At 41.4% G+C, this 23427-nt stretch overlaps 1 protein-coding gene across 1 annotated transcript in view; it reads right to left on the bottom strand.

Annotated features, from left to right (window-relative positions):
- CCDC175 (coiled-coil domain containing 175) overlaps window positions 1-20770 on the bottom strand; it is a 72176-nt gene extending 51406 nt beyond the window's left edge. The window contains exons 1-8 of the mRNA XM_032875280.1: window positions 20566-20770; window positions 18344-18429; window positions 16212-16323; window positions 12071-12206; window positions 9266-9494; window positions 7386-7508; window positions 4289-4398; window positions 356-437 (exon numbers count right to left, since the gene is read on the bottom strand). Of these exons, the coding sequence (XP_032731171.1) occupies window positions 356-437; window positions 4289-4398; window positions 7386-7508; window positions 9266-9494; window positions 12071-12206; window positions 16212-16323; window positions 18344-18429; window positions 20566-20722 (1035 nt within the window). The 5' untranslated portion in view covers window positions 20723-20770. The remainder of the gene's footprint in view (window positions 1-355; window positions 438-4288; window positions 4399-7385; window positions 7509-9265; window positions 9495-12070; window positions 12207-16211; window positions 16324-18343; window positions 18430-20565) is intronic.
- Between the last annotated feature and the right edge of the window lie 2657 nt (window positions 20771-23427).

Genomic DNA, 23427 nt, shown 5'->3' with positions numbered 1-23427 from the left:
ATATCCTTGATGAACACAGATGTGAAAATTCTCACCAAAATACTAGCCAATAGGATCTAACAGTACATTAAAAGGATTATTCACCATGACCAAGTAGGATTTATTCCAGGGCTGCAAGGTTGGTTCAACATCTGCAAATCAATCAATATGATACAATACATTAATAAAAGAAAGAACAAGAACCATATGATACTCTCAATAGATGCTGAAAAAGCATTTGACAGAGTACAGCATCCTTTCCTGATCAAAACTCTTCAAAGTGTAGGGATCGAGGGTACATACCTCAATATCATTAAAAAAAAAAAAAAAAAAAAAAAGAATTACAACCTAAAAGTCCTAATTTCCATCTTCTTACCTGCTTTATCTTCTGCAAGAATTCCTCTTTTTCAAAACCAGATGAATCTTCTAGTTTTTCTTTTGTATTCACAAAAAATTGTCTATGATCAAAGGAAGCCAAACAGATTCATATTAGGGCATATTTTCCAGCAAAGCCACAATTATTTATGATACCAGAAACTTACAGCCCCCATCTTCCTATACAACACATTTATTTATATGTTCATTAAAATAAGCAAAAAATTTTATTTTTGATGAAGTAATACATTCTGTCTTTATTAAGAAACAATTATCAGACACGTGTACTCTGTAGGTGTTATAAGTATTAGAGATATAGTTCAAAGTTGTTACCCTCATGGAAATTACACTCTAGTGAAGTACTGAGAATATAAGCAAGTTATCAAAGCAATAATAATAATAAATTTCAGATAGTGTTAAGTGCTTTAAAGAATACAAAGTAGAGTGAAGGACAGAGAAATCCTGAGAATCAGAATGCTTTCAGACAGGTGGTAAGGGAGGGCCTCTTGAGATGACTTGTGAAGGACCTGAATGATGAAAAGGGGCCAGATAGGTGAAGATATGAAGAGAGTTTTTCACATAGAAGTTCAGCCAGTGATAATATTCTGAGGCAGGAACAAGTTTTGCGTATTTGACAAGGAGAGGATTATGAGAAGGCTAGAGAGGTAGACAGAGACTAGATCATGTAGGGGCTTGAGGACAAAGTACAAGCTCAGAGAAAACTGGAGGAGGATTTTTTTTTTTTTTTTAAGCAGAGGAGAGACCTGAACTGATTTCCATCTTGTAAAGATGACTCTGGCTACTTTAGTGGAGAAAGACAACAGTACAGGAAGACAGATGATGCAGAACGCTACAGCAATGGTCCACAAGGGAGAATCATATCTCAGACTAACATTGTAGTGGTGGAGGCAGTAAGAAACAGTTGGATTCAGGATATATTCTGAAGATAAAGGCAACAACACACCTTGGGATTTGGCTGGCATCTGAGTTGGGTTAGGTTAGCTGGTTAGTTGGGTTAGGGTTAGGTAGTGAGGAAAATAGGAATGGTGGATGATTCCTAGGTTTTCCCTGGAGTAACTAGGTAAATGGATGGAAGACTGAGGGAAGAGCTGTTTCAGTGAGGTGGGAAATTAAGAGTTCTGTTTAGGACATGTTATGTTTGTGATATCTAACAGATGTCCTCCAACTGGGGAGGTCAAATAAGCTGTAGAGTCTATGCATTTGCTCCTCAGTGCTGGATATATAAATTTGGGAGTTACTGGGATACAGAGGGTATATAAAGCCATAAGACTGGATGTATGGAGGATGAGAATAGAGAAGGGCCAAGAACTCCAAAATTCAGAGCCAGAAAGAAGAATTAGGACCAATAAAGGGTCCTAAGAAGGAGCAGTGTAGTGAGTGACATAAAGGACTATAACGTTTGGGAGGCCACAAGAAGGAAATATTTCAAGGAGGTAGAAGTGTGGGGGGTGTGGGTGGCTCAGTCAGTTAAGCCTCTGCCTTCGGCTCAGGTTATGATCCTGGGGTCCTGGGATCGAGCCCCAAATTGGGCTCTCTGATCAGCAGGAAATCTGCTTCTCTCTCTCCCGCTGTACTCTCTTGCTGTCTCTCAAGTAAATAAATAACATCTTAAAAAAAAAAAAAAAGAAGAAGAAGAAGAAGGTAGAAGTGTGTCAAATTCCATTAAGAATTTAAGAACTTTAAGGAAGAGTCTAGACCACTACAGTTTGGCAGGATGGAAGTCACTGGCAATCATGACATCTGAAATAATTTCAACACTTTTAAGAGAGCGTCTCTATTTTTCATAGCCTCCTGCACTGCAAAGGCAAGTATGTACTCTGGGTCACAGATGACGTGTCACTTATAGACAAGATTTAGCTTCCAACCCCCTACATCCTAAGTGCTGAAAACCAGCTGAATGGCAAAGAAAGACCATACCCATTTAGAAAGGTAGGCACTGGATTTGCCTTTATGCTGCCAACATATCATGTTGGACATCAATAATAATGAACAACGTTTAGACTATCGATGCCTCCTGTGGACTTGTGGTTAACTTGTGTTACTCTTAACCGTCCCCATACAGACGGCTGAGTGACTTTTGTTTTTCCTTCAATATTTGGACCTCAAGATATGTAACAAGCTTGCAAATTAAAGATTTCATGGAGGAAAAATTAAAGCTTATAGATAAATACGAAGACGAATTTGTGCAAATTATTTTAGTTTCTTGTATAATTTGCTCTTAAAAGAATATTATAGACTATTATAAAACAATACTGTTTTGACTCTTCGAATCTAACAAGCAAGATTTATGTGCCTTTTCCCACCTCCATAGACAGAGAAAATGAACTAAAGGAGAAAAACAAAATGAATGCATGAATTTTCTTTTAATTTGCTTGGTAGTAAAGAGGGAAAAGTATAGTTTTATTAATAACCTAAAACTTCAGTCACCAAATTAATCTAGTGTATTTTTCCTCAGGGAGATTCCATATGAATGAAAACTCTTGAAAAGCTGGAATTGAAAAAAAAATGATGTGCCATTAAAAATTGATCAGTGAGGGGCAGCTGGGTGGCTCAGTCAGTTGAGTGTCTGCCTTTGGCTCAGGACATGACCAGGTCATGAGTCCTGGGATCGAGCCACATCAGGCGCCCTGCTCAGCAGGAAGTCTGCTTCTCCTTCTCCCTCTGCTGCTCCCCTGCTTATGCTCTCTCTCTCAAATAAATAAAATCTTAAAAAACATGGATCAACGAATCTTCATTTCTTTCTTAAATATATTTAAAACAAATTAGCTAACATGAAGACTGCTTATAAATAAAACTTCATCAGTGTAGCAAGGTTTTCAATCATAACTCTTAGAAATAAGAGCTAGTCTGTATCTTCCTCCATGATTATTTGCTAGTTTTTCTTTAAAATACGTATGAACTAAAACGATTGAATCACTTTCAGAGAAAGAGATTTTTTTTATTCTTAGTTTTAATTGTAGTATTAGTTGAGCTTTTATACTTACAAATCTGGTACTGAGTATAAGGATTATTGCTTATTTTATGGCTAGATGTTGGTAAAACAGCATTTTTTGTGCCATTGCGGTTTTAGAAGATATAACTTTAATTACAATTTTTGTGATCCTAGTAGGAATAAGCCATATTATAATCAGATTCCACACGGGATCCATGTACTTGCCTTTTGGGGAATCGACCCAAGTCCAAAATCTGTCTTTTAAACCATCAGGAGAACCCAGGAGTAGGCCTGGAAGGCACATTTATACTGTAAGACTCCACCTTCCTCATCAGAGCTGGGCCAAACACCTTCTGAGGAGAAATCTGGCCATTCTCCTGGGAGAAGTCTGCAGGTCCATCTCCAAAGACAGATAGACCTGTGACAGGTAAACTCAGAGGGTTTGGAATGGCCATGCTGAGCTGTAGGCTCACCAATGACAGGACACTGCATGTAGGTAGACAAAATAAAACATGGAAGCAGAGACTACGCACATTGGGGTGAACAGATTTCCTCAAGTTCATGGTCCCAGTCCCATGGGTCAAAGTTTTTGCCCTGAAAACTTCCTTGTATTTTCTCAGTAAGCTCAGTAAGTCCCCCCTCAACTAAGAACAACTGTCATAGCCAGGGTAGGTGAGTCTTACAGGAGGTCCTGCCAATGCCTTCCCCTGGAAGCATATTTGTTTGTAGGGAGTCAGGAACTGAAGTGAGAATAATTCATTCCAAAGAGTCCCTGCCTTTTCCCTAATGACTGCCTCATCCCCCCTTTTTTTTTTCTCTTGTTCACCTGAAAGACTGGTTAATTTCCATATGAAGAGGTGGTTTTACAAAGCTATCACAAATTTCAGTAAATTAAGAGAATATAGTTTTCATCTAATACAAAAGAATTTTAAAAAAAGAAAGAAAGAAATGCTTTGCTAAAAAATAAAGTATCAAACTTACATTTTATCCTCCAGTGTCTTACAGGATTTCTTCATTTCCTCGAGCTCTTGTTCCCAATGTCTTATTGATTCTTGTAGTTGTGCTATCTCTAAATTGTGATCACTAAGAACCTATTGAAAATTCAATAAAATGATGACACTCAATTTTTACCAAATGATTCATGACAGTGTTTGATTCACTAAATACTCATGTAACACCCATTCAATTTTTACACTGGGGGTATCCTTTTGCTCAAATAAAAAACAATTATTAAAATAGTTTCTTCATAAAACAAACCTGGGCAGAAATAATCCTGAAATCATCAGGAAAAAAAAAAACATTTTGGAGAGAGCCCAACCAAATATAGCAGTGAGAATGTGAAAATTATAAAAACAACTTTCAAAATAATGAATTCATTTTGACTACCTTTTTAAAAAAATCCAAACAAATCTCCATTTTCATAATCATCGTCAAAATATTCTACGATATTAGAATGAGGATTACAAAAAAAGTAAAAACAAATTACTTTGAGAAATATGCTTATACTGAAGAGAATTTTTCCTAATATTTAATCAGTATTTCAGAAATTCCACAGTTGAGTACTGTGATAAAATGTCAGCATGATTTAAAAGGATGAAGGATGAACAGAGAAAATTCATAATGAAACATATTTTTACAATGCAGTTTTGGAATAAAGAAAAGCGAAGGCAAGGGCACATGGGTAGCTTAGTCAGTTAAGCATCTAACTCTTGATCTCAGCTCAAGCATTGATCTCAGGGTGGGGAGTTCAAGCCCTGTGTTGGGCTCCACAGCCAGTGTGGAGCCTACTCCAAAAAAAAAAAAAAAAAAAAAAAGGGGAAAATGAAAAAGGGGAGGCAAACATCTATAGAGCCTTGGTCTGCATTTCAGCTGTGGAGGAGAATGGAGGGGAGAGAGAGCTGATCAGACAAGTTCCCCTGCTCCCCAGTGTGGAGTGTCCACAGGCGGATTGGGTAATGCCATCTAACCCTGACCATCAGTGTGGACTCAGAGAAACACCTGCGGGGAGCGCAGAGGGGCTCCCATTCTTACCAGGTGAGACGGGTGGCCAAAAGCTCCCCACCAGTTGTTTCTTCCTCTAACGTATCCATACGCCTCCACTACTGGGTCATAACTAGTTTCAGAGTCGACAAGTGTCTGTCATCCTAGAACAGCCCTCAACATGAGCACAATGTCTAAAGGATTAGGGGCTGTATGCTGAGGGCCCGTGAAGCCCCACATCGGGCCCACCTCGCCCTCAGTCCTCCCTGCCCTGGACATGGGAGCCACCTTGAGAATCACACACGATTGGCCTTTTCTGGCAACATCACCTCAGCGTGACTGAGCTACACAGTTGTCAAAACCACGGGCAGCCCATGAAGGTTAACCTGAGATTCCTTGCTGTCTCAATCCAGAGCCAAAATGGGTTTTCTAATCTCAGTGGGTAATAACCCGAACACCCACCCTGACCAAATATAAAACACTCAGCTAACAGCCTTATTGGCAGGACCTCGTTTGAGCTCCAGTCCTTTGAAGGAGGCAATGTTATTACCCCATTTTACATGTGAGGAAACGTCAGGTTGGTAGAGTTACAGATTTGAACCCCAGGTCTCTGTGATAGTCAAGTTTGTGCTTGAAATGCTGTTCTCCACTGGTAAGGTCGGTCGGGGTGGGCAGGTTAGCTTGTGGGAGGTGGAGAGGACACTGGAGGTGAGTTTATCCTTGTCACCTTCCAGCCTTACAGAATGATCCTAGAGATCTTTGGAGTACAGGTTAAGGAATATATACTGTGTCTTCCCAAGCTAGGTGGGTAGAGTTCCTTAAGATTTATGAGGCCCAAACCAGAGACAGGAGCTTGGGCCTGCAGATGAAGTCTATCTAGTGTAACCCCTGCGTTCTTTGAGCCTCGCCTCGCTCATGCTTCTCTATCTACTATTAAAAAACAGATAAAAATCTTTTCAAAGGCAGATATTGGGGAGAAATTTTTATTCTACTTATGTTCTATAAACTGGATATCATGATAGACACACTGTAACTAAGGCAATCAGAACCACCCTATAAAAAGTATAATGGAATTAACTGAGTATTCTGATAAGAAGTGTGATGTTTCTGGTAAGAAATGTGATGGCTGCTGCCCCATATAGTTTTACCAGTAGCTCTCAGGACAGACAGAATACGCCAAAGACTCATTAATTCAACTCATTGTGATAGAGGTTTGGTAGGCGTTTCTGTTTTAATTAACACAGAAGGGATATTATCATTTACCTCTCCCATTAAATCACCTTCATAAGCTTCCATTTTCTTTAAAATAAGGATAACGGTCACGAAATATTTAGGAGTACTTTCAATGAATGTGGCTTTCAATGAATGCTATCAATTTGAAAAAAATAGAAGAGCGGAACACGGAAGAATGTTCTAATTCAGACAAATAGTCCCCTTTTCATATCAATGCTTCTGTGGCCAATGTAAATGAAGAGACTAAACTTTTATTATCATGCATGCAGAAGTGAGGAATTTGCCTGTGGTTATTCATTTGGGGATGTACAATAAAGCAATTTCACAGAGATGTGACATATGGTTCTGTATGCATTTGGTCAGTTCTGAGTGCATTTTAAAAAATTCATTTTTAGGACGCCTGGGTGGCTCAGTCAGTTAAAGCCTCTGCCTTCAGCTCAGTTCACGATCCCAGGGTCCTGGGATGGAGTCCCACATCAGGCTTCCTGCTCAGAGGGGAGCCTGCTTCTGCCTCTGTCTTTGCCCCTCACCCCAGTTGTCCTCTCTCTTCTCTCTCAAATAAATAAATAAAATCTTTTTAAAAATTCATTTTTAAAATATTTTGGTCCATCAAATGCAATTTGAACCTAAGGCATTCCAAACTTCCTCGGACCATATCCCTGAAGGAAAGCACAGTTGCATTACAACACTTTAAATAAAATGTCAGAAAATGTTAACATGTCAAAAACATCCTCCTGGAATGGCGTAAAGATGAGTTAAAATTAACTCCCTTAAAAAAAAGTACCTGCTATTGGTTATATTTAACACAGTGTGTATCTAGGTGCCCTGGACAGGCTTGAAAAAAACATTGCTTATTATTTCTTACCACTGTGCTGGTTATAACTCTTTCTTTCATTTTTGACTCTTGAAGTTTTAATGTATCCAATTCTTTCCTCTTTTTATAAGTCTCCACTCTCTTAAATTCACAGGATTTTCTGTATCTCTCAATCTGTAGTGATAAACATGATAAACCAATCAAAATACTTGAGAACAAAGTTTAGGGAATGTTTTCATTTTGTTTATCTAATTCAGACTCAGTCTAAGTATACCATTGTTCGTCTGTCAACAACAGAAACACACCCCGTCTCCCCCAAAAGGGTTTGCTTGTTTTGCAACATCACAGGAAAAATAGTGAACTATAAGGAATAAACTATAATTATAAATGTTGAAACAGTAAATTCATAAGAGCAATAAAACAATGATCATTAATAGCAAATGCTAAAAGCAAAGTGCTTTTAGTAGCAATCTACTAGTAAAACATCATAGCAATGGCCACCAGATTTACAGTGTGCTAATAAGATCAGGAAAATAAAAGAAAAAAATGATGAATGATCTGGAAATCTAAATCCCCCCTCCTTTTTTTAATGGGAAAGAAAAGCAGACTAAAAACAGAGTAAAAATCACTGAAGACTGGGCAGCTCACAGTCTTGGACAACTTCTTACCATTCTACCAAGATTGAACATATTGTGATTACTTATCAGACCCAAATCAAACATATCAATGCATTTGTCTGGTAAAATGATCAAGAACAAGGTAACTAAATGAGTAATAAAGCCTGAGAAAGCATATTCAACTTTGTACCCAAGAGTTATGAAAGCATACATTTGGGTGGCTTGCTGTCAAAGCCGTTGCACCCAAAGTGTCTTAAGAATGAACATGATCATGATCATGGCCAATTAGCTCGGCACCAGGGCACTGTTGCATAGGAATGGAATTTGGGGATTAACACATTTTGTTGAAAATCAGAATTCTGTGTTCATTCTTCAGCCAAAGACTTCTCCCAAGATCTTGTGGTCATAGACATCGAATTGGCAAATTGTTTTGTATAAGGGGAGAGCTTACAAATTTGAAGACTCAGATAGCTGTAATAGAGATTTCCTTTCTCATAGGAAGTAAAGGAAATTAACAGGCTGTTACCCCAGCCTATCACGTGCCTTCAGGGAACATCGGTGGGCGCTACCCAGGTTGTGAGCCCTAGCCAATTTTCCTGCATGACAGTCATGCCCATGACCATCTCAGAGAGGACAGCAGCAGGGACCCAGCTGCAGTTCTCATCATGAGCTAGGCTGCCACACATGGGGAAGAAGGAAGTCTGCTGGGAACACCTCCCATGCAGACAGCCCTGCCTCTCCTGGGGTAACAGAAGCACAGCAAAGAGGAACCATCACAAGCCACTCTGATGGTGAATTTTAATTAACATAGCCTAGCAGACACCAAGATGTGGTAGTCATTCCCATCCACTTTCCCCAAATTGCTAGTCTCAAAATAGTCTTTTCTGTTGCAGCCCTTGGCTCTGCCTATGCCTTCTGCAGGTTGCTCTGTTCCAGTGCATTTAGTCAGAGCTGAAGGCTTGGCAGGGCAGAACTCCTTGGTCTTGTCCATAGAGATATGGCCTCAGAATGGTCAGAGGCAACGAGATACCACGAACACAAGGTCCTTGTCACTGTAAGGCTGCCTATGAGCAAGGGGCCACCCCAGTGTTACAAATCCCATCACTCATATTCTTTCCCATGACCGGAGATGCTAGGACACGACCAGTGTGTACCCCAAGGGGCTCCAGCGTGCTTGTGTCTCTGACCTATTCCCATCCCACTGTTCATAGGAAGTACTGCATGGAACGCTTGTTAGCCTTGAGAATTCCTGCCCGAGATTCTATACAATTCTGGGTTTTTGTTTTTTTTTTTTAAGTGAATCATGCCACTTACCTCTTCATTCAATTTTTGTTTTCTTTTCAAAAATTCCTCCTTCTCTTTTTCCAATTGTTCCTCTATTTGTTTGAGATGTTGTTTTTGCAATTCAATTTCTTTTCTCTTCAAGTGTATTTGGGTGTAGGTCTCATTGATGTAAACAGTGGTAGCGGCTTTTTCTTCCATCGCGTGGTTGAGCGTCAACACTAACTCTTCATACTTCTTCGCCAGCAACACTTGCTCTTTACTAGGAGAGAAGGATGGCTCATGGAATGTAAAGTATGGTTTTTAGGAAAGGAATTTAAAGTCCGTTTGCGGCGATGAACACCATAAAGAGGAAAATTTTAAGAAATACTTCAGAGGGTCTTGTGATCTCTTAAACTTGGTTGAGAAGGAAACACAAGACAAATGTCATTCTTGCAACTGTTCACTGTTGCAAAAGTTTTATGTGGTCCTGCCTCACCCACCCAGCCCATTCCTGGTAGTAACTATGGGATGTATTGGTCTAAAGTATGCAAGGATTCAAAAACCGTTTCAAGCAGGTGAATGGAATGTGACCAAACAAATGGATTGATAGGTTGCATTGCTCTAACCACCTTATCCTGAAACACGTAATCGATCCATCCCTGCCAGTGCCCTGCAGGGAGGGCCCAGGAGAGGGCTAGCCCTCCTCCGGTGGACAGGAGTCAAGGGAGGAGTGTGTAGAATCTGTCTTCACTGTTCAGAAGATGCTTGAAACCTAATCTGAACTCTCTTCTCCTCTCCCAGCTGCAGCCAAATCTGAGTTCAAGACAAGACATTAACTTCACCTCTCTGTTGCTAGCCACATCCATCTGAGGAAGAGAAACATCTACCCAGGGCTAACAGTGCAAGATGGGAAGGACAGACAACTGGCACCATTTCTAGATTTTTCCGTTTTTAAAAGCTTCTACAACATTAAGACCTTTTTCTTTTCTCTAAAGACTTCAGTTGTTCAGGGGGATTGTGTGCGAAGCCTCAGGAAAATGGAAACAGGTTGTTGGTTAAGTTTATTTTCTAGAAGTCAGCTCTACCACGGAAATGCAGTTAAAAGCCCAGGCTAGAGAGGCTGGGTAATGGGTGCTTTGTGAATCTAGTAGAGGAAGCCTTCTAAGAATGAATCAACCTAAGGATTGAGCAGCCTCAGTGCAACTAAGCAAAACAAGTTAAAAAAAAAACAAAAAACCACAAAACAAAAAAACGTGACTAGGTGTATTGAAATGGATTGAGAAGAGAGAACTCAGACACTGAACACAGGACCTAAGGAAAACCTATGCAAAGAACTTGCCTTTTCGGGGGGGACTGTCCAGGAGAGGACCACCTGTCAGAGAGTGTTGGCATGTTGGTGGAAAGTTTTCTTTGAAGAATGGATGCAATGATATTGTAGCTGGGTGACAGTAGCTCATCAAGCAACCCACCTTATGCCTGGCATTCACCTTTTCATAAAGATTTCTCTAGAACAGGGACTCTCCCAAGTGTGGTCAGGACCAGCAGCGTTAGTATCACCTGGCCACTCATGAGAAATGCACTTTCTTACTCCCACTTCCTATACCTACTCAATTGGAAATTTGGGGTGCCAGGGAAAGTTCTAGTAATTTGGGTTTTAAGAAGCACTCCAAGTGATTCTGATGCATCCTCAAGTTTGAGAATCGCTGGTCTGTACAGGGGTGCTGGTGCTGGCCAGCCTGGATATTATCTTCCTTTTATCAGTTTAGGAATCGAAAACTAGTTCACCTAGCTGTCTCTGGTGATTGTGGCTAGTGAATCCACATTGTGAATCCCTACGAGGGGTTAGAGTTCTCAAGCTTAGGTGATCACGAACTTTCTTTTTTAAGGAGCATCCCCCAGAACAGGTGTTCTGAGGCCCTAACTGGGGAAAGGCATCCCTGGGCCTCAAGGGCTCCACCTAATTCCTGACACGTTGATAGCACGGGCACCCAGCAACCTCCTGATCACTTCAGCTTCCCAAGATTTCTTTCTTTCATGTGGGCTCTTTCAACATTTCTTCCTCTGACAAATTGACATTCTGATATCTATGCATTAGCCTTACAGAATTGCACACAATGCAAGTTCTTCTTAAGGTTTTGTTGGTTTTCCTTTCAGAATATGTCTCTTCCTCTGTGAGCTGCATAAATTCAAACTTGCAATCCTCATTTTACAGGTGGAGGAAAGGAGGCCCATGGGGTAAAGTCCTGGTGACACAGCTCAGGAATAAAGGAAAGAAACTAAGAGGAGTCAGAATCTGAGCTACAGGCGGTTATATATATCATCTCATTCATTTACGGATAAAGTCTGTAATTAATTCTCTGCTGGGAACCAAACCCATCCTCAGATCTCCAGCAGTTTACTCCTAAATATCTTTAAGAAACTAAACTAGCTACAATGTATCTGGTTTGATACTGTATTTACAATACGACACCGAGCCAGATCTCTTGCTTTAGTGGCTGAGGTTTATAAACTTAACTTTAGTAAAGTGGAAACCGAAACCACTGTGTGCCTTTCCCTTTGGAGGGGGCATGTGATTCACACACAGTAGGAGCTGCTGAGAAGCTGGTTGGCCTCTGAAACTTTACAGGTCTTCGGACTGCAGGGATTGAAGATTTTTTGCTCTCCTCCCAGCTCTGTGTGGCCATCACACCCCCTCACCAGCCAGGGTCATCTGCTCCAGGTGATATCTACCTCCTACTTGGCCCGCACCAGCTCAGACCAGAGGACAGGCCCCTTAAGACAATTTTCAGACTCCAGCCACAGATCCCAACTCCCGCCAGTACTGAATTTAAAAAAACAAAACAAAACAAAACATACCCTAAAGCATCATTAATTCTTTTCAGATCAAGTATTCTCATCTTCAGAGACTGTATGTCATCACCCATCCTTTTAATGTCCGTCTTTATTTGATTTATCTCAAAAAGATTTAATCTGCGTGCGTCTCTGACACATTCTTAAAAGGAAGCAGAAAATTATTTGAGAAATGGCACACTTGATACTGAATTTCCAAATCATGAAAAAAGGTCTTTCTTTGAAATACTCTTTTAACTATGTCCCTGTAGCAGGGCCTCTTATCCCTTTGGGCAGCCTCAATCTCACTGATCAGTTCTTTCCCCTACTTCGGCTGCTGCTGTGGGGACCAGGTTTTGATGGTCTCTCAATGACGTCCCACTGGTGTGGCCTGGCAGCGCGTCATTCCTGCTTATTCTTCCCACTTCTCATCTGCTGTCCAGGACCTCCTCGTCCCCTCTGCCATGGGACTTCTTTAAACATGCACACCAGTGTACGTGTAACCCAAAGTGTGGGAGGTGGGCAAACAGTGGACCCATGAGGGACAGGAGAAGATGGAACAGTGTGTTTTGGAGCATGTTCCCATGCTTAGGGACTTGCTTTCAGCGGCAGTCAGCACCCTGTTACACCCCATATCTGCGCTCCCTCCTCCTGCTTTGGTCTCCTTATGCTGCCCTCCTCCCCCTTGGGTTGTGCTCCCAAATAATAGTGCAAAAGCGCTCCCGCTCTGTTTTCTGGGGAACTTGGCGTGTTAAAGAACTAACTATTCCTCAACAAATAACACATCAGTGTAATCACGTAAGCCTGCAGAGGTCTACCTCAGTGCGTGATAGATGGAGAAAGTATTTTTTCATACTGATGTTTAGAAGATACTGACTACCCATTTCTACACCAAAAATTCTCTAGAAACGAGCTGGTAGTGCCACCTGACAGAACTAAATGATTTCTCCAAGGTTACTTGTTAAGTTCATTTGTTGTAGCTGCACTTCCCAAACTTTGATGTCTCAAATATGCATATATATCACCTGGGGATATTATTGAAATACAGATCCTTTTCAAGAATTTATTTATCTATTTTAGAGAGAGAGTACATGAGTGTGCATGAGCGAGGGGAGGAGCGGAGGGGGAGGGAGCAGCAGACTCCACATGGAGCCCCACATGGGGCTCGAACCCAGGACCCTGAGATCATGACCTGAGCTGAAACCAAGAGTTAGATGCTTAACCGACTGAGCCACCCAGGCGCCCCAAAATACAAAATACAAATTCTGATATAATAGTTCTGATATAGTAGAATCTAGAGATTCTGCATTTTATAAAAAGCCTTTAGATGCTGCTAATGCTGCTGATTCAAGAATCACACTTTGAGTAGCAAAGTTTTTTAACACGAGACCAGTTAAATTTATGTGGTTAGATATTCAGTAGGTATCAAGAACCGCTTTAGCTAGTATGCTAGTATGCGCTTTTCCTTCTAAATATTTTTCCTGATGATAAAATTAAGCCAAAGAGTCTTAATTCTGCCTTCAGCACAGATTCTTCTAAGTCTTTTTTTTTTTTTCCTGTATATAGAGTTTATTTTATTTTCCCTGGCACACCACACTAACACCATGCATCTTGTTTTATAACTATCATTCCATGTCTAATTGGGAGATAGAAATCTTATAAATTGAACAGGGAAATTTTAACATAGAGAATTAGTAAGCCTAAGAGACGACTAGAGTAATGAGGGATTGGATAGTAAGAGAGAGAAGAGAACTCTAAGGGATTCAGGGCTGAGAAGAGTTTGAGGAAACAGCCCCTCTAGCCCTGAGATCCAGGCCTCCTTGGAGAGGGCTGTGGCTCACTGGATGGCAAATAAATTCAGGAGATGCTGAGCTAGCAGAACTTATGGAAATCTGCCTTCTGGAGGAATCAAGGGGTCCTGTCCACAGGGAGTTGCCACACTTCAGATTTCACTGCAAGGCCATCTGAAGAGTGCTAGGAAAGCTGCTCACAGTGGTGCCTCACTGGTAGCAATCCACCATGAAGCTGCCTCAGGGGGCCTGGAGGAAGTTGCAGGTTAAGGTGTGGTGGGAGGTGGGAAGTCCTGGAGGAAGTTGCCCTGGGGTGGGAAATGGAGGAACCTGCCTTGGTGGGAGGTGGGGGGTGGAGGAAAGCTGTCAGGCTCTATGAGAGCCTGACAAGCAGCAGGTGTGTGCACCACAAGCACTGGCCAAGCTGAGCACCCTGGGGCCAGAAGGAGACCCCCTTTTCCCTCCAGTACCCTTCCAGTGCCTTCTCTTGACAAAGCTCGACATGGTGCTGGCTGCTAAAGGGGGTAATGACGGGCCCAGCTCTCCTAACAGGCAAGGAAGGTAGATTTGGAGCTGCAAGGCAATAAATGGACAAGTGGAACATCAACTTAAAAAGTGATTTGCTGTTGTAGCTTTTGTTTGTTTTTAATTTAGACCCCTGGGTGGGGGAGGGGGAGGTTAAATGGCAGTAAGCTTTGGAGCTGTGAGGACACTTGGGAGTTGTTCTCCATTGAGCAAGGGAGGCAGCCCTTTCTATTCTTCACCGTGACTGCTCCCTGAACGTGGGATGCACCTGAGGAGACAAGGGACCAAGGGCAGTGTCAAGCTTTTGTAGGCTTTCCTGTAGAGGACTGGAGCTGTGAGCCTCAGCCAACACTCCTGACAGCAGGGGAAATTAAACTGAACTCTTACCCTACACCAAATACCAAGTGTAATCAGAAACAAATCAAAAACCTAAATGCCAGAGTTAAAACTATAAAACTCTTAGAAGAAAACATAGGAGGAAATCTTAAAGACACTGGATTTAGCAATGATTTCTTGGATAGGACACCAAAAGCACAGGCAATAAAAGAAAATATAGATAAAATGGACTACATCAAAATTTAAAACTTTTGGGGGTGCATGGGTGGCTCAGTCGGTTAAGTGTCTGCCTTCAGCTCAGGTCATGTTCTCAGGGTCCTGGGATCGAGCCTCACTTCGGGCTCTCTGCTCAGCAGGGAGGTCTGTTTCTCCCTCTCCCTCTCAAATGAATAAACAACATCTTTTTAGAAATTTGAAACTTTTGTGCATTGATAGTCAATATCAGGTGAAAAGGCAAACCATGGAATGGGTCAAAATATTTGCAAATCATCTGATAGAGGGTTAACATTAGAGTCCATGAGGAAGAATTCCCACAACTTAATAACAACCAAACAACCTACTTAAAAGATGAACAAAGGACCTGAACAGGTATTTCTCCAAAGAAGATAAGCCGATTACCAAATAAGCACATGAAAAAATGCTCAATATCACTAGTTATTAGGGTAATACAAATGAAAACCATGATACCAATTCACACCCATTGGGATGGCTATATCTAAAAGAACAAAAGGAACAGAAAAGAACAAAGGTTGACAAGAATGTGAAGAAATTGGGATCCTTGGGCATCACAGTGGGAATGTAAATTACTGCAGCCACCAGGGAAAACTGCATGGCAGTTTCTCAACACTTAAAGTAAAAAACCCATATGACCATACGATCCAGCAATTTCCTTCTGTATATATGGCCAAAAGGATGGGAAGCTGGGACTCAAACATATATTTGCATCACCATGTTTATAACAGCTTTGTTCACAATAGTTGAAAGGTGGAAACAACCCAAGGGTCTGTCAGTGGATGAAGAGATACACCAAAAACCATATACACATGCAATGGGATATTGTTCAGCCTTAAAATGAAGGAAAATTCTGACAAATGCTATAACGTGGATGAATCTTGAAGACCTGCCAAGTGAAGTTAGCCAGTCACAAAAGGGTAAGTATCACATGATACCTCACTTATATGAGGCACCTATAGTTCTGAAACTTATAGAGAGAAAGTAGAATAATGGTTTAGGTGAGTCAAGCTGCCTAATTTAATTGAATAAATACCAATTTGGAATGGGCTGATCTATATATCGTTAGTCTATCTAGATACTAAATTACATAAATTCAAGTTTTATATATATAATTTCCACTTAAAATGTAAGGGGAAATTATCATGGATCTCTGTTTGTGTTGTGCACTCTTTCTAGCTATATTTTGACATGACCTAACTATTAAATGTGTCTTCCTACAAGTAGTAGGCTCTATTTTCTTGTAAGATAAACTAAATTTCTATGGTTGATAACCTTAAAAGTACCTTCCAATTCTCGGCCAATGCTAGTAGGAAGAGTTTCCAGTAAAAAGTATAGTCTGCTGAGTTCCATGCTTTCAATTTCCAGGAGATCGATTGTGGCTTTTCTCATTTCTTCCTGAAAATTTGAATTACATATTTAAAAAGTTAAGGCATTAAACTAATAAAATTGATTTCCTAAGCAATGCCCTATTATACATACTTTTAGAGATCAAGCTCTGATTTCTGTTCAACACCTTCTGCTCGTATTTTTATTTGGAATAGAAAGTGTGAAAAATCACTCTTCTATAATCAGTTTTTAAGATAAGACATCTTTTAATCTCTGCTGATTTTCCTCTCAGAAATTATCTTTTCTTCTGTTTCTTGTATGCAATTTCAACTTAAAAGGAGAGACTCCAAAAAAAGGGGGTAATGCTGAGGAAAAGAGCTGATTAATTAAAAGATGGAAAATACTTATAAAAATATGTTTAGGTATAAAAAGAACAATATTTTTTTATACATAACCATAAATCCAAACAAATAGTCTTGTGGGGATTTTTATGCTTTGTTTTTTTGGTGAGGCCTATTTTAAAAAAGGAAAACCATCCAAAAATCTGTTTGTGGAAAAAAAATAGGTACATGGGGCGCCTGGGTGGCTCAGTGGGTTAAAGCCTCTGCCTTCAGCTTGAGTCATGATCCTGGGGTCCTGGGATCAAGCCCCCGCATTGGGCTCTCTGCTTAGCGGGGAGCCTTCTTCCCCACTATTCCCCCTCCGCCCCCTGCCTGCCTCTCTACCTACTTGTGATCTCTGTCAAATAAATAAATAAATAAATCTTTAAAAAAAAAATAGGTAAATCATCTCTTAAATAATTGGTTGTGATGGCTATAGCTCTTTTTTGACCTGCGAAAATGCCATTATATTTTATGAGTCATAAAAAACATATCACTTCATTGTATATATAACATGATCACTTTTCTATTAAAAAGATTTCAATACAGGCATTGCCTATTTCCTGGAAGTAGAAAAGACATTCATTAAAGAGTTAATTATGATTATTTTAGGGTGCTGAGAGCATGGTGGTTTTTACTTTCCACCTTTTACTTGTCTATTGAAAAAACTTCCCCCCCCCCAAGAGTAAATACCCTGTGCTTTCAGAATGGTGAAAATTAATAGCAATAAATCCCTCCATCTTATAAAGCAAAGAGATTTCACAGCTCATATATTACATGGAGACATACTAGATACTTCAATAAGCCACACTAAATATCTTGACCCCTTCAAACCCAGGAGGAAAATAAAACTCAAAGAACAAAGCAGAGGAAAGTTTCCACAGGGCCACAGTGGCACCACACACACCAACTCCCAGGCTTTACATGTACTCAATAAACCGGGACTATAGAGCGTAACGCTGTAGTCTGCATACTCATGTACATATAATCACAGAAAAATATCAAGGAGATGAACTTTTCTCAGCAGTCTGTAGACTCAAACTCCTTTAGAGGCACGTGTCTACATTTTTAGATACTTGATATGCAGTTGATTCTTCAATATTTTTAAATCAGATGAAGAGACGTCACCCTCCTGACCCGGCTGGGGAAGCCTTGTAAATATCACCCAGGACCATGTAGACACACCTGACGCTTCAAAAGGAAATTCTTTAACTATTTCTTTGATGGGGCCCAGTGAGCATAACAAAGAGTTGGTTTGTTTTCACTGACCAGTACTGTACCTCAGTGGAACAGGTACCAAGTCATCGCTCAGCAGTTATGTAAGAAATTGCTTATGAAGAACTGAGTGAATAGGGACCACACGTGGCTTCTATATTGGGGTCAAGCATTTGTCCATGTGGCTCACCCCTTCATGGAGCAACGCCATCACCAGTATTGCTCTCCTAACCAGGCTGCAATGCAACCCCCCGCCCCAATCCACAGCACAGGTCCTTAACTCGGGGTTCTTCGTGGAACATCAGGCAGCACTCCCCAGCTGATCAACACCCGTGCAAATGCTTGTGAATTGAAATAAACATTTTCTTCACTTGGGATAAATATTTCCCCTATTCATCTATTCAAGTATCTTGAATACATTGGTGCTAAATTAAGTTGATGAAGAAATAAGTGAAAGATTGAAAAAAAAATAGTTCTCATAGGTAATACCATACCAATTTCTTAACGGCGATAGCAATGTCCTTAAGAAAGGTCCTAGCTTCTTCGTTGCATTTAAAATAGTCACTTTGCAGTGACTGTTCTAAAAAAAAAAAAAAAAAAAAAAAAAAAATTTAGAAAATGAAGATCTCTTATTTTTTGGTCCAAATCCTATTTAACCCTTTAGATCTAGCTCAAATGCCTGCTCAGCTGAAAATGATACCTGAATTCCTATAGTACTTATACGAATCTCTTCTGAACGTATTTCCTAATTGATAGTATTCTCACTTAGATATATATTTATTGCTTCTTGAGGACAAACTCCTCTTGATATTCCATCTTTGCCTCTCTCATGAGAGAAAGAAGGAATTTATATAGAACAGGACAAAAAATTCAATAAATTTTTATGAAAGGAATAAATATAATAGGCCTATAGTGTATGTTTGAGAATGTTTTCATAGTATATACGCTTGTACACATATAAATATAATATTTTGCAAAAAATCCACTCATTTAAAAAAAATCCACTCATTTAATTTAATTATTGTCATTTTTACTTCTGTGCCAATATTTAAATCCTGGGATGAGAGTAAAGATTTGTAAAACTGGTAGGCGTGAGGTAGACAGACATACGAAAGGTTTCTCTCTTCCCTCACACACTGTAGGTAGGAAGCACGTAAGAAGAGAGGTTTATGAAATGTTAGTAACGGTAATGAAGACCAGATATGTACCAAATGGAAAGGAGGAAGGGGAAAAATGAATATAAGGCAGAGAACAGAGGGAGCTATACTTACCTTGGCTCTGGTGCCAGAAAGTTACCCAGATTTTGTCCAAATGAATTCCAGGCCTGCATCTTCATGTGTGGGATAAGTTTGGTGAGATTAATGCTTTACAATCATTATCTAAGTTGATTACTATAATCTTATGATGACTTCCATTTCACAATGGAGAAATCTGACTTTTGAGAGTGTATCATATGTTCAAGGTCACAGAGCCCATCACTGAGAGTCTAGATGCAAATACAAGTTTGACTCCAAAGCCCTTAGCCTTAATGGCCATACTCTCCCCTCAGAAGAGTAAAGAAAAAAAAAAAATTTTTTAAGATTTTATTTATTTATTTGACAGAGAAAGAGGGATCTCAAGTAGGCAGAGAGGCAGGCAGAGAAGAGGAAGAAGCAGGCTCCCCACCAAGCAGAGAGCCTGATGTGGAGCTCGATCCCAGGACCCTGAGATCGTGACCTGAGCCACCCAGGTGCCCCTAAAGAACAATTTCTGGCCCCAGTTCCAGGAAACTCAGATCCTCTTAATGAACTAAGCTCTCAAACCAGGTGAAAGTCAGTTACTGAGTTTACAAGCAAGCAGGTGTTAGGAAGAGACAGGCCTCGCCTGTTTTCACCTTCCCCTACTTCTAATGGAATGAATGAGCACAAGCCATTCCCACTTGCAAATCGGCTGGAGAGCTGCATATCCTCTCATTCCCACCAGAGGCTTAATGAAGTTTCTTCCTACAAAAAACTTTCTGAGAGTTCAGAAATTATTAGCAGAAAAATATTTGCACAGAAGTACTGGGATGAAATGCACATGCTGATCAAGTACGAAGAAGAGTTCAAGACCTAGCTCTTGTTGGGCCGAAATGGTTTATGAGCTCAACAAGAAATGCCCTTTCTTGGACCCTGTCTTACCTTAAGCTTAGGTGCCTTGATTACAGGTTCGGCTTTCTAACTAAAGAAGCATTTTAACCCTGTGCCCAGGCAAGGTTACTATGTTTGCATCTCCCAAACATCCTTGTTTAATTTTCCTTGTCTAATACAATGGGAGCTTCTTAAACACTCCCTTTCTTGTTTGCCTATTAAACTCTCCACTTTATCATGACAAACTTTTGGAGGAAGTTAACTTACAAAGAAAAGAAGGGAGAAGCGGAAATTAAGAGGTATAATCTAAATACAGGTGGGCATCCCAGTCATAGGCAAATGGCAGTGGCCGCCAAGACCAGGCTTTGCCTGGAGTTTGTTACCAATTGCTAGTGTGAATTGGGCCAAGTCGCTCCAGTGGCATTAGAGCAAGAGAGCTGAGCCCTGGGTCCCACCTCGCTGCCTCTCTCTCTCCCCCAAGGAGTCTGAGAGGGCTCTGCCTTAACCTGGGACACCCCGAGTTCCCGCGGGGAGGTCCCCGCAGAGGACACCCCCCCCCCCCAGGTGCCGGCTAGGGGCTACCTCCGAGGTGCCCTCTAGCTTCTCACCCACAACAAAGAGCTGCTCCAGCGCCGCGGTCGCGACCGAGGAGCCCAGGGTGGAGGGGAAGGTGCATAACTCCAGCGACTGGCCGGTGGAGACGGCCGCCGCCCGCAGCGTCTTCTCGCTGAACCCCAGCTCTGGGGACCAGGAGCTCAGGGCCATCTTGCTGCTTTGCGCAGAGCCTCTCGGGCCTGAAGCCAGGACGGCCGGTTGCCACGGGCGACAGGGACGCGGAGGCCCCGCGCGACTCCCGGGGTGGGGGCCTCCCAGGTTCTTTTAACTTCAGCCGCGGTAATTAACCGATGCCGGAGGGCGGGGTCGCCCTCCAGCCGCCCTTTCCTCCTTGGGTTTGCAGATCTTGGTTCGGGCCCTGGGCGTTTGTCTGGAGCCCTGGGATCATAATAAGGATCACTTGGGAACGCATCTCTGTGCCAGGTCCTCCAGGAGGAGCTGTGATTTCACAGCGGCTTTGTGAGGCCGGTTCTGCCAGCTCCGCTTTCCCAGACTGGGAAACGGGCAGGGATGACTAAGTGATCGGCCCACGGTCCCAGGGCATAATTTTGGATTTAAAGTGGAGTCCGTACTGATCTTTCCACTCTGCTGCCAAACCTATCTCAGTACTCTCCTAAAACTTTCCTTGCATCTAGTCTATCATTTGCACGTTTTACCTGGAATCAGTGGTTTTTTCCTCCTTCTTCTTATCAAACAGTGAGCTCTTGGAGGCAGGAATATTCTTTATTTTTCTCTGCATCTCCAAAATTCAGCCCAGCGCCAGGCTCAGACTGAAGCCAACGATCAGCTCCCCTTTCCTCTGGCCGGCGAGGAATCAGCAAAGATGACTTAACCCTCTTCCTATAAGTTTGCAGATGGCAAAGCTAAAATCAGATCGTGACAGCGACACTAGCTATCATTTCTTGAATGCTTACTACATTGCAGGCACCTTTTTAGTCCTTTACAACAACCCATTTAACTTTTACAAAATCTTCTGAGGTAGTTACCATTTCCTGCTTTCCAGTGAGGACCCTGAGCCTCTGCCCCGAATCACTCCGCTGGACTGCCTGGGAGAAGACCTAGCACGTCGGTAACAAAACTAGTTCGGAAAATCCGAGAAGAGCCATATCCCGGCCGGGGACACTCTCCTGGGTCTCGCTTTTGCGAGACTGGGTCTATGGCGTTCAGATCTCTCCCTGCTTTTCTGGGCTCTCCTGGGTGTGGCAGAGGCAGGAAAAGAGATTTCTCAAGTAACTCTTGCCAGATGGTTTCCTAAGTTCCGCCAAGCGGAGACACGGGTGGGACATGAGACGGCCAAGAAGCCATTTCTGTTCCTGTGTCCAGGAGTGGCAGTTTCAGGCCACCACAGTAGGGTGCAAGTCCCAGTAGTTCTGGGGGCTCCAGAGACCGCAGCAGTGGGAGGCGGTGCCGCCCCCACTTTGCCAGGGCACAGCTGTCGGAGTGCGCATGCGCGAACTGTGCAAGGTGCGGCAGCTTTCTACTCTCCGGTGTCTTCCTGTCTTCCCTTGCGTTTCTGTAGCCCTTGTAGCACATTACCCGTGAGAAATTCCTCTCTTCATGGACTACCTAGACTGGAGGCCCCCAAGCCAACATTTATGCTGCCTCCAGAATATGCTTCCCACTCATCATCTCATATGGACCACATTGCTCTCCATTGCCTATGAATGAGGCCAGTCTCTAAGGGGGCATTCAGTGACCACCCCCCCCCCCCCGCCTTCCTTACTGGATTTGTTTTAGATTTTATGGCTTTTTTTTTTTTAAAGACCTTACTTATTATTTATTTATTTATTTATTTATTTTCTAAGATCTTATTTATATTTTTGTCAGAGAAAGAGAAAACACAAGCAGAGGGAGCAGTGGACAGAGGGAGAAGCAGGCTCTCCGCTGAGCATGGAGCCCAAAGCCAGGATCCATCCCAGGACCTTAGCATCATGACCCAAGCTAAGTCAGAGGCTTAACTGACTGAGCCACCCAGTGCTCCCTGAATTTTATGACTTTTTGTGTCTATTTTCTTTCTTTTTCCTGAACATGCTTTCTGAGGTATTTTCAGCTTCTGTTTTGACTCATGGTTCCTTCTGTATGGGATGACCTTTACAAAATCCAAACCATTCTTTCTATTTGGGAACTTAACTCCCAAATAGAAACCGGCAAACAACATGAATAGGCACTTCATAAAAGAAAAAAAAAAAATCCCCAAAAATATAGTGACAGAACATTTAAAGAAATTAGCAAAGAAAAAATTATATGCCCATTTTCCTCATTATATTATTAAGATTAAAAAGAATAATTCAAAGTGTTGATACTGGGAGTGTGAATTACTATACTTTGTCTGGAGGACATTTTGGAAATACATATAAAGAATCTTAGCATATAGTAATGCTTTGAAGAATTGTTCTTTAAAAAATCATAGGTATGTCCAAGGACATGCATATGATCTTGTTTTATCAGTGCTATTTTTAATAGTAAAAAATTACAAACAGCCAAAATGGTTTATAGTGGGACACTAGGTTTAAATAACCTAAGGGACATCTGTTCGGCATATCCTAGGAAGCAGGTCACCATATGGTGAAAAACATGGTTATGGGGTAGTTCAAATGAGTACTACCACTAAACAGAAGAGGTGTCTCTTGAGCAAGCTGATCTCTCTATGAATGCCCTCCAGTGTCCTTGCTCTGAAGGGTTAGTGTTGGTAATAATAACTCTTAGCTCATAATATTGTTGTAAGGACTAAATTAAGTGAACACTTAATGCTGTGTTTAACACATGGTATATACTCAAAAAACATAATTCAATGGTAAAATGATAAAGTGATAGCTATTAAAAATAATGGGTATAAATTTATACACACACACATT

This window comes from Lontra canadensis, unplaced genomic scaffold (assembly GCF_010015895.1).
Source record: "Lontra canadensis isolate GAN:19392208 unplaced genomic scaffold, GSC_riverotter_1.0 scaffold55, whole genome shotgun sequence".
NCBI lineage: Eukaryota > Metazoa > Chordata > Mammalia > Carnivora > Mustelidae > Lontra > Lontra canadensis.
The sequence above is the reverse complement of the archived record's forward strand: the minus strand, read 5'-3'. Positions and strand labels throughout refer to the sequence as shown.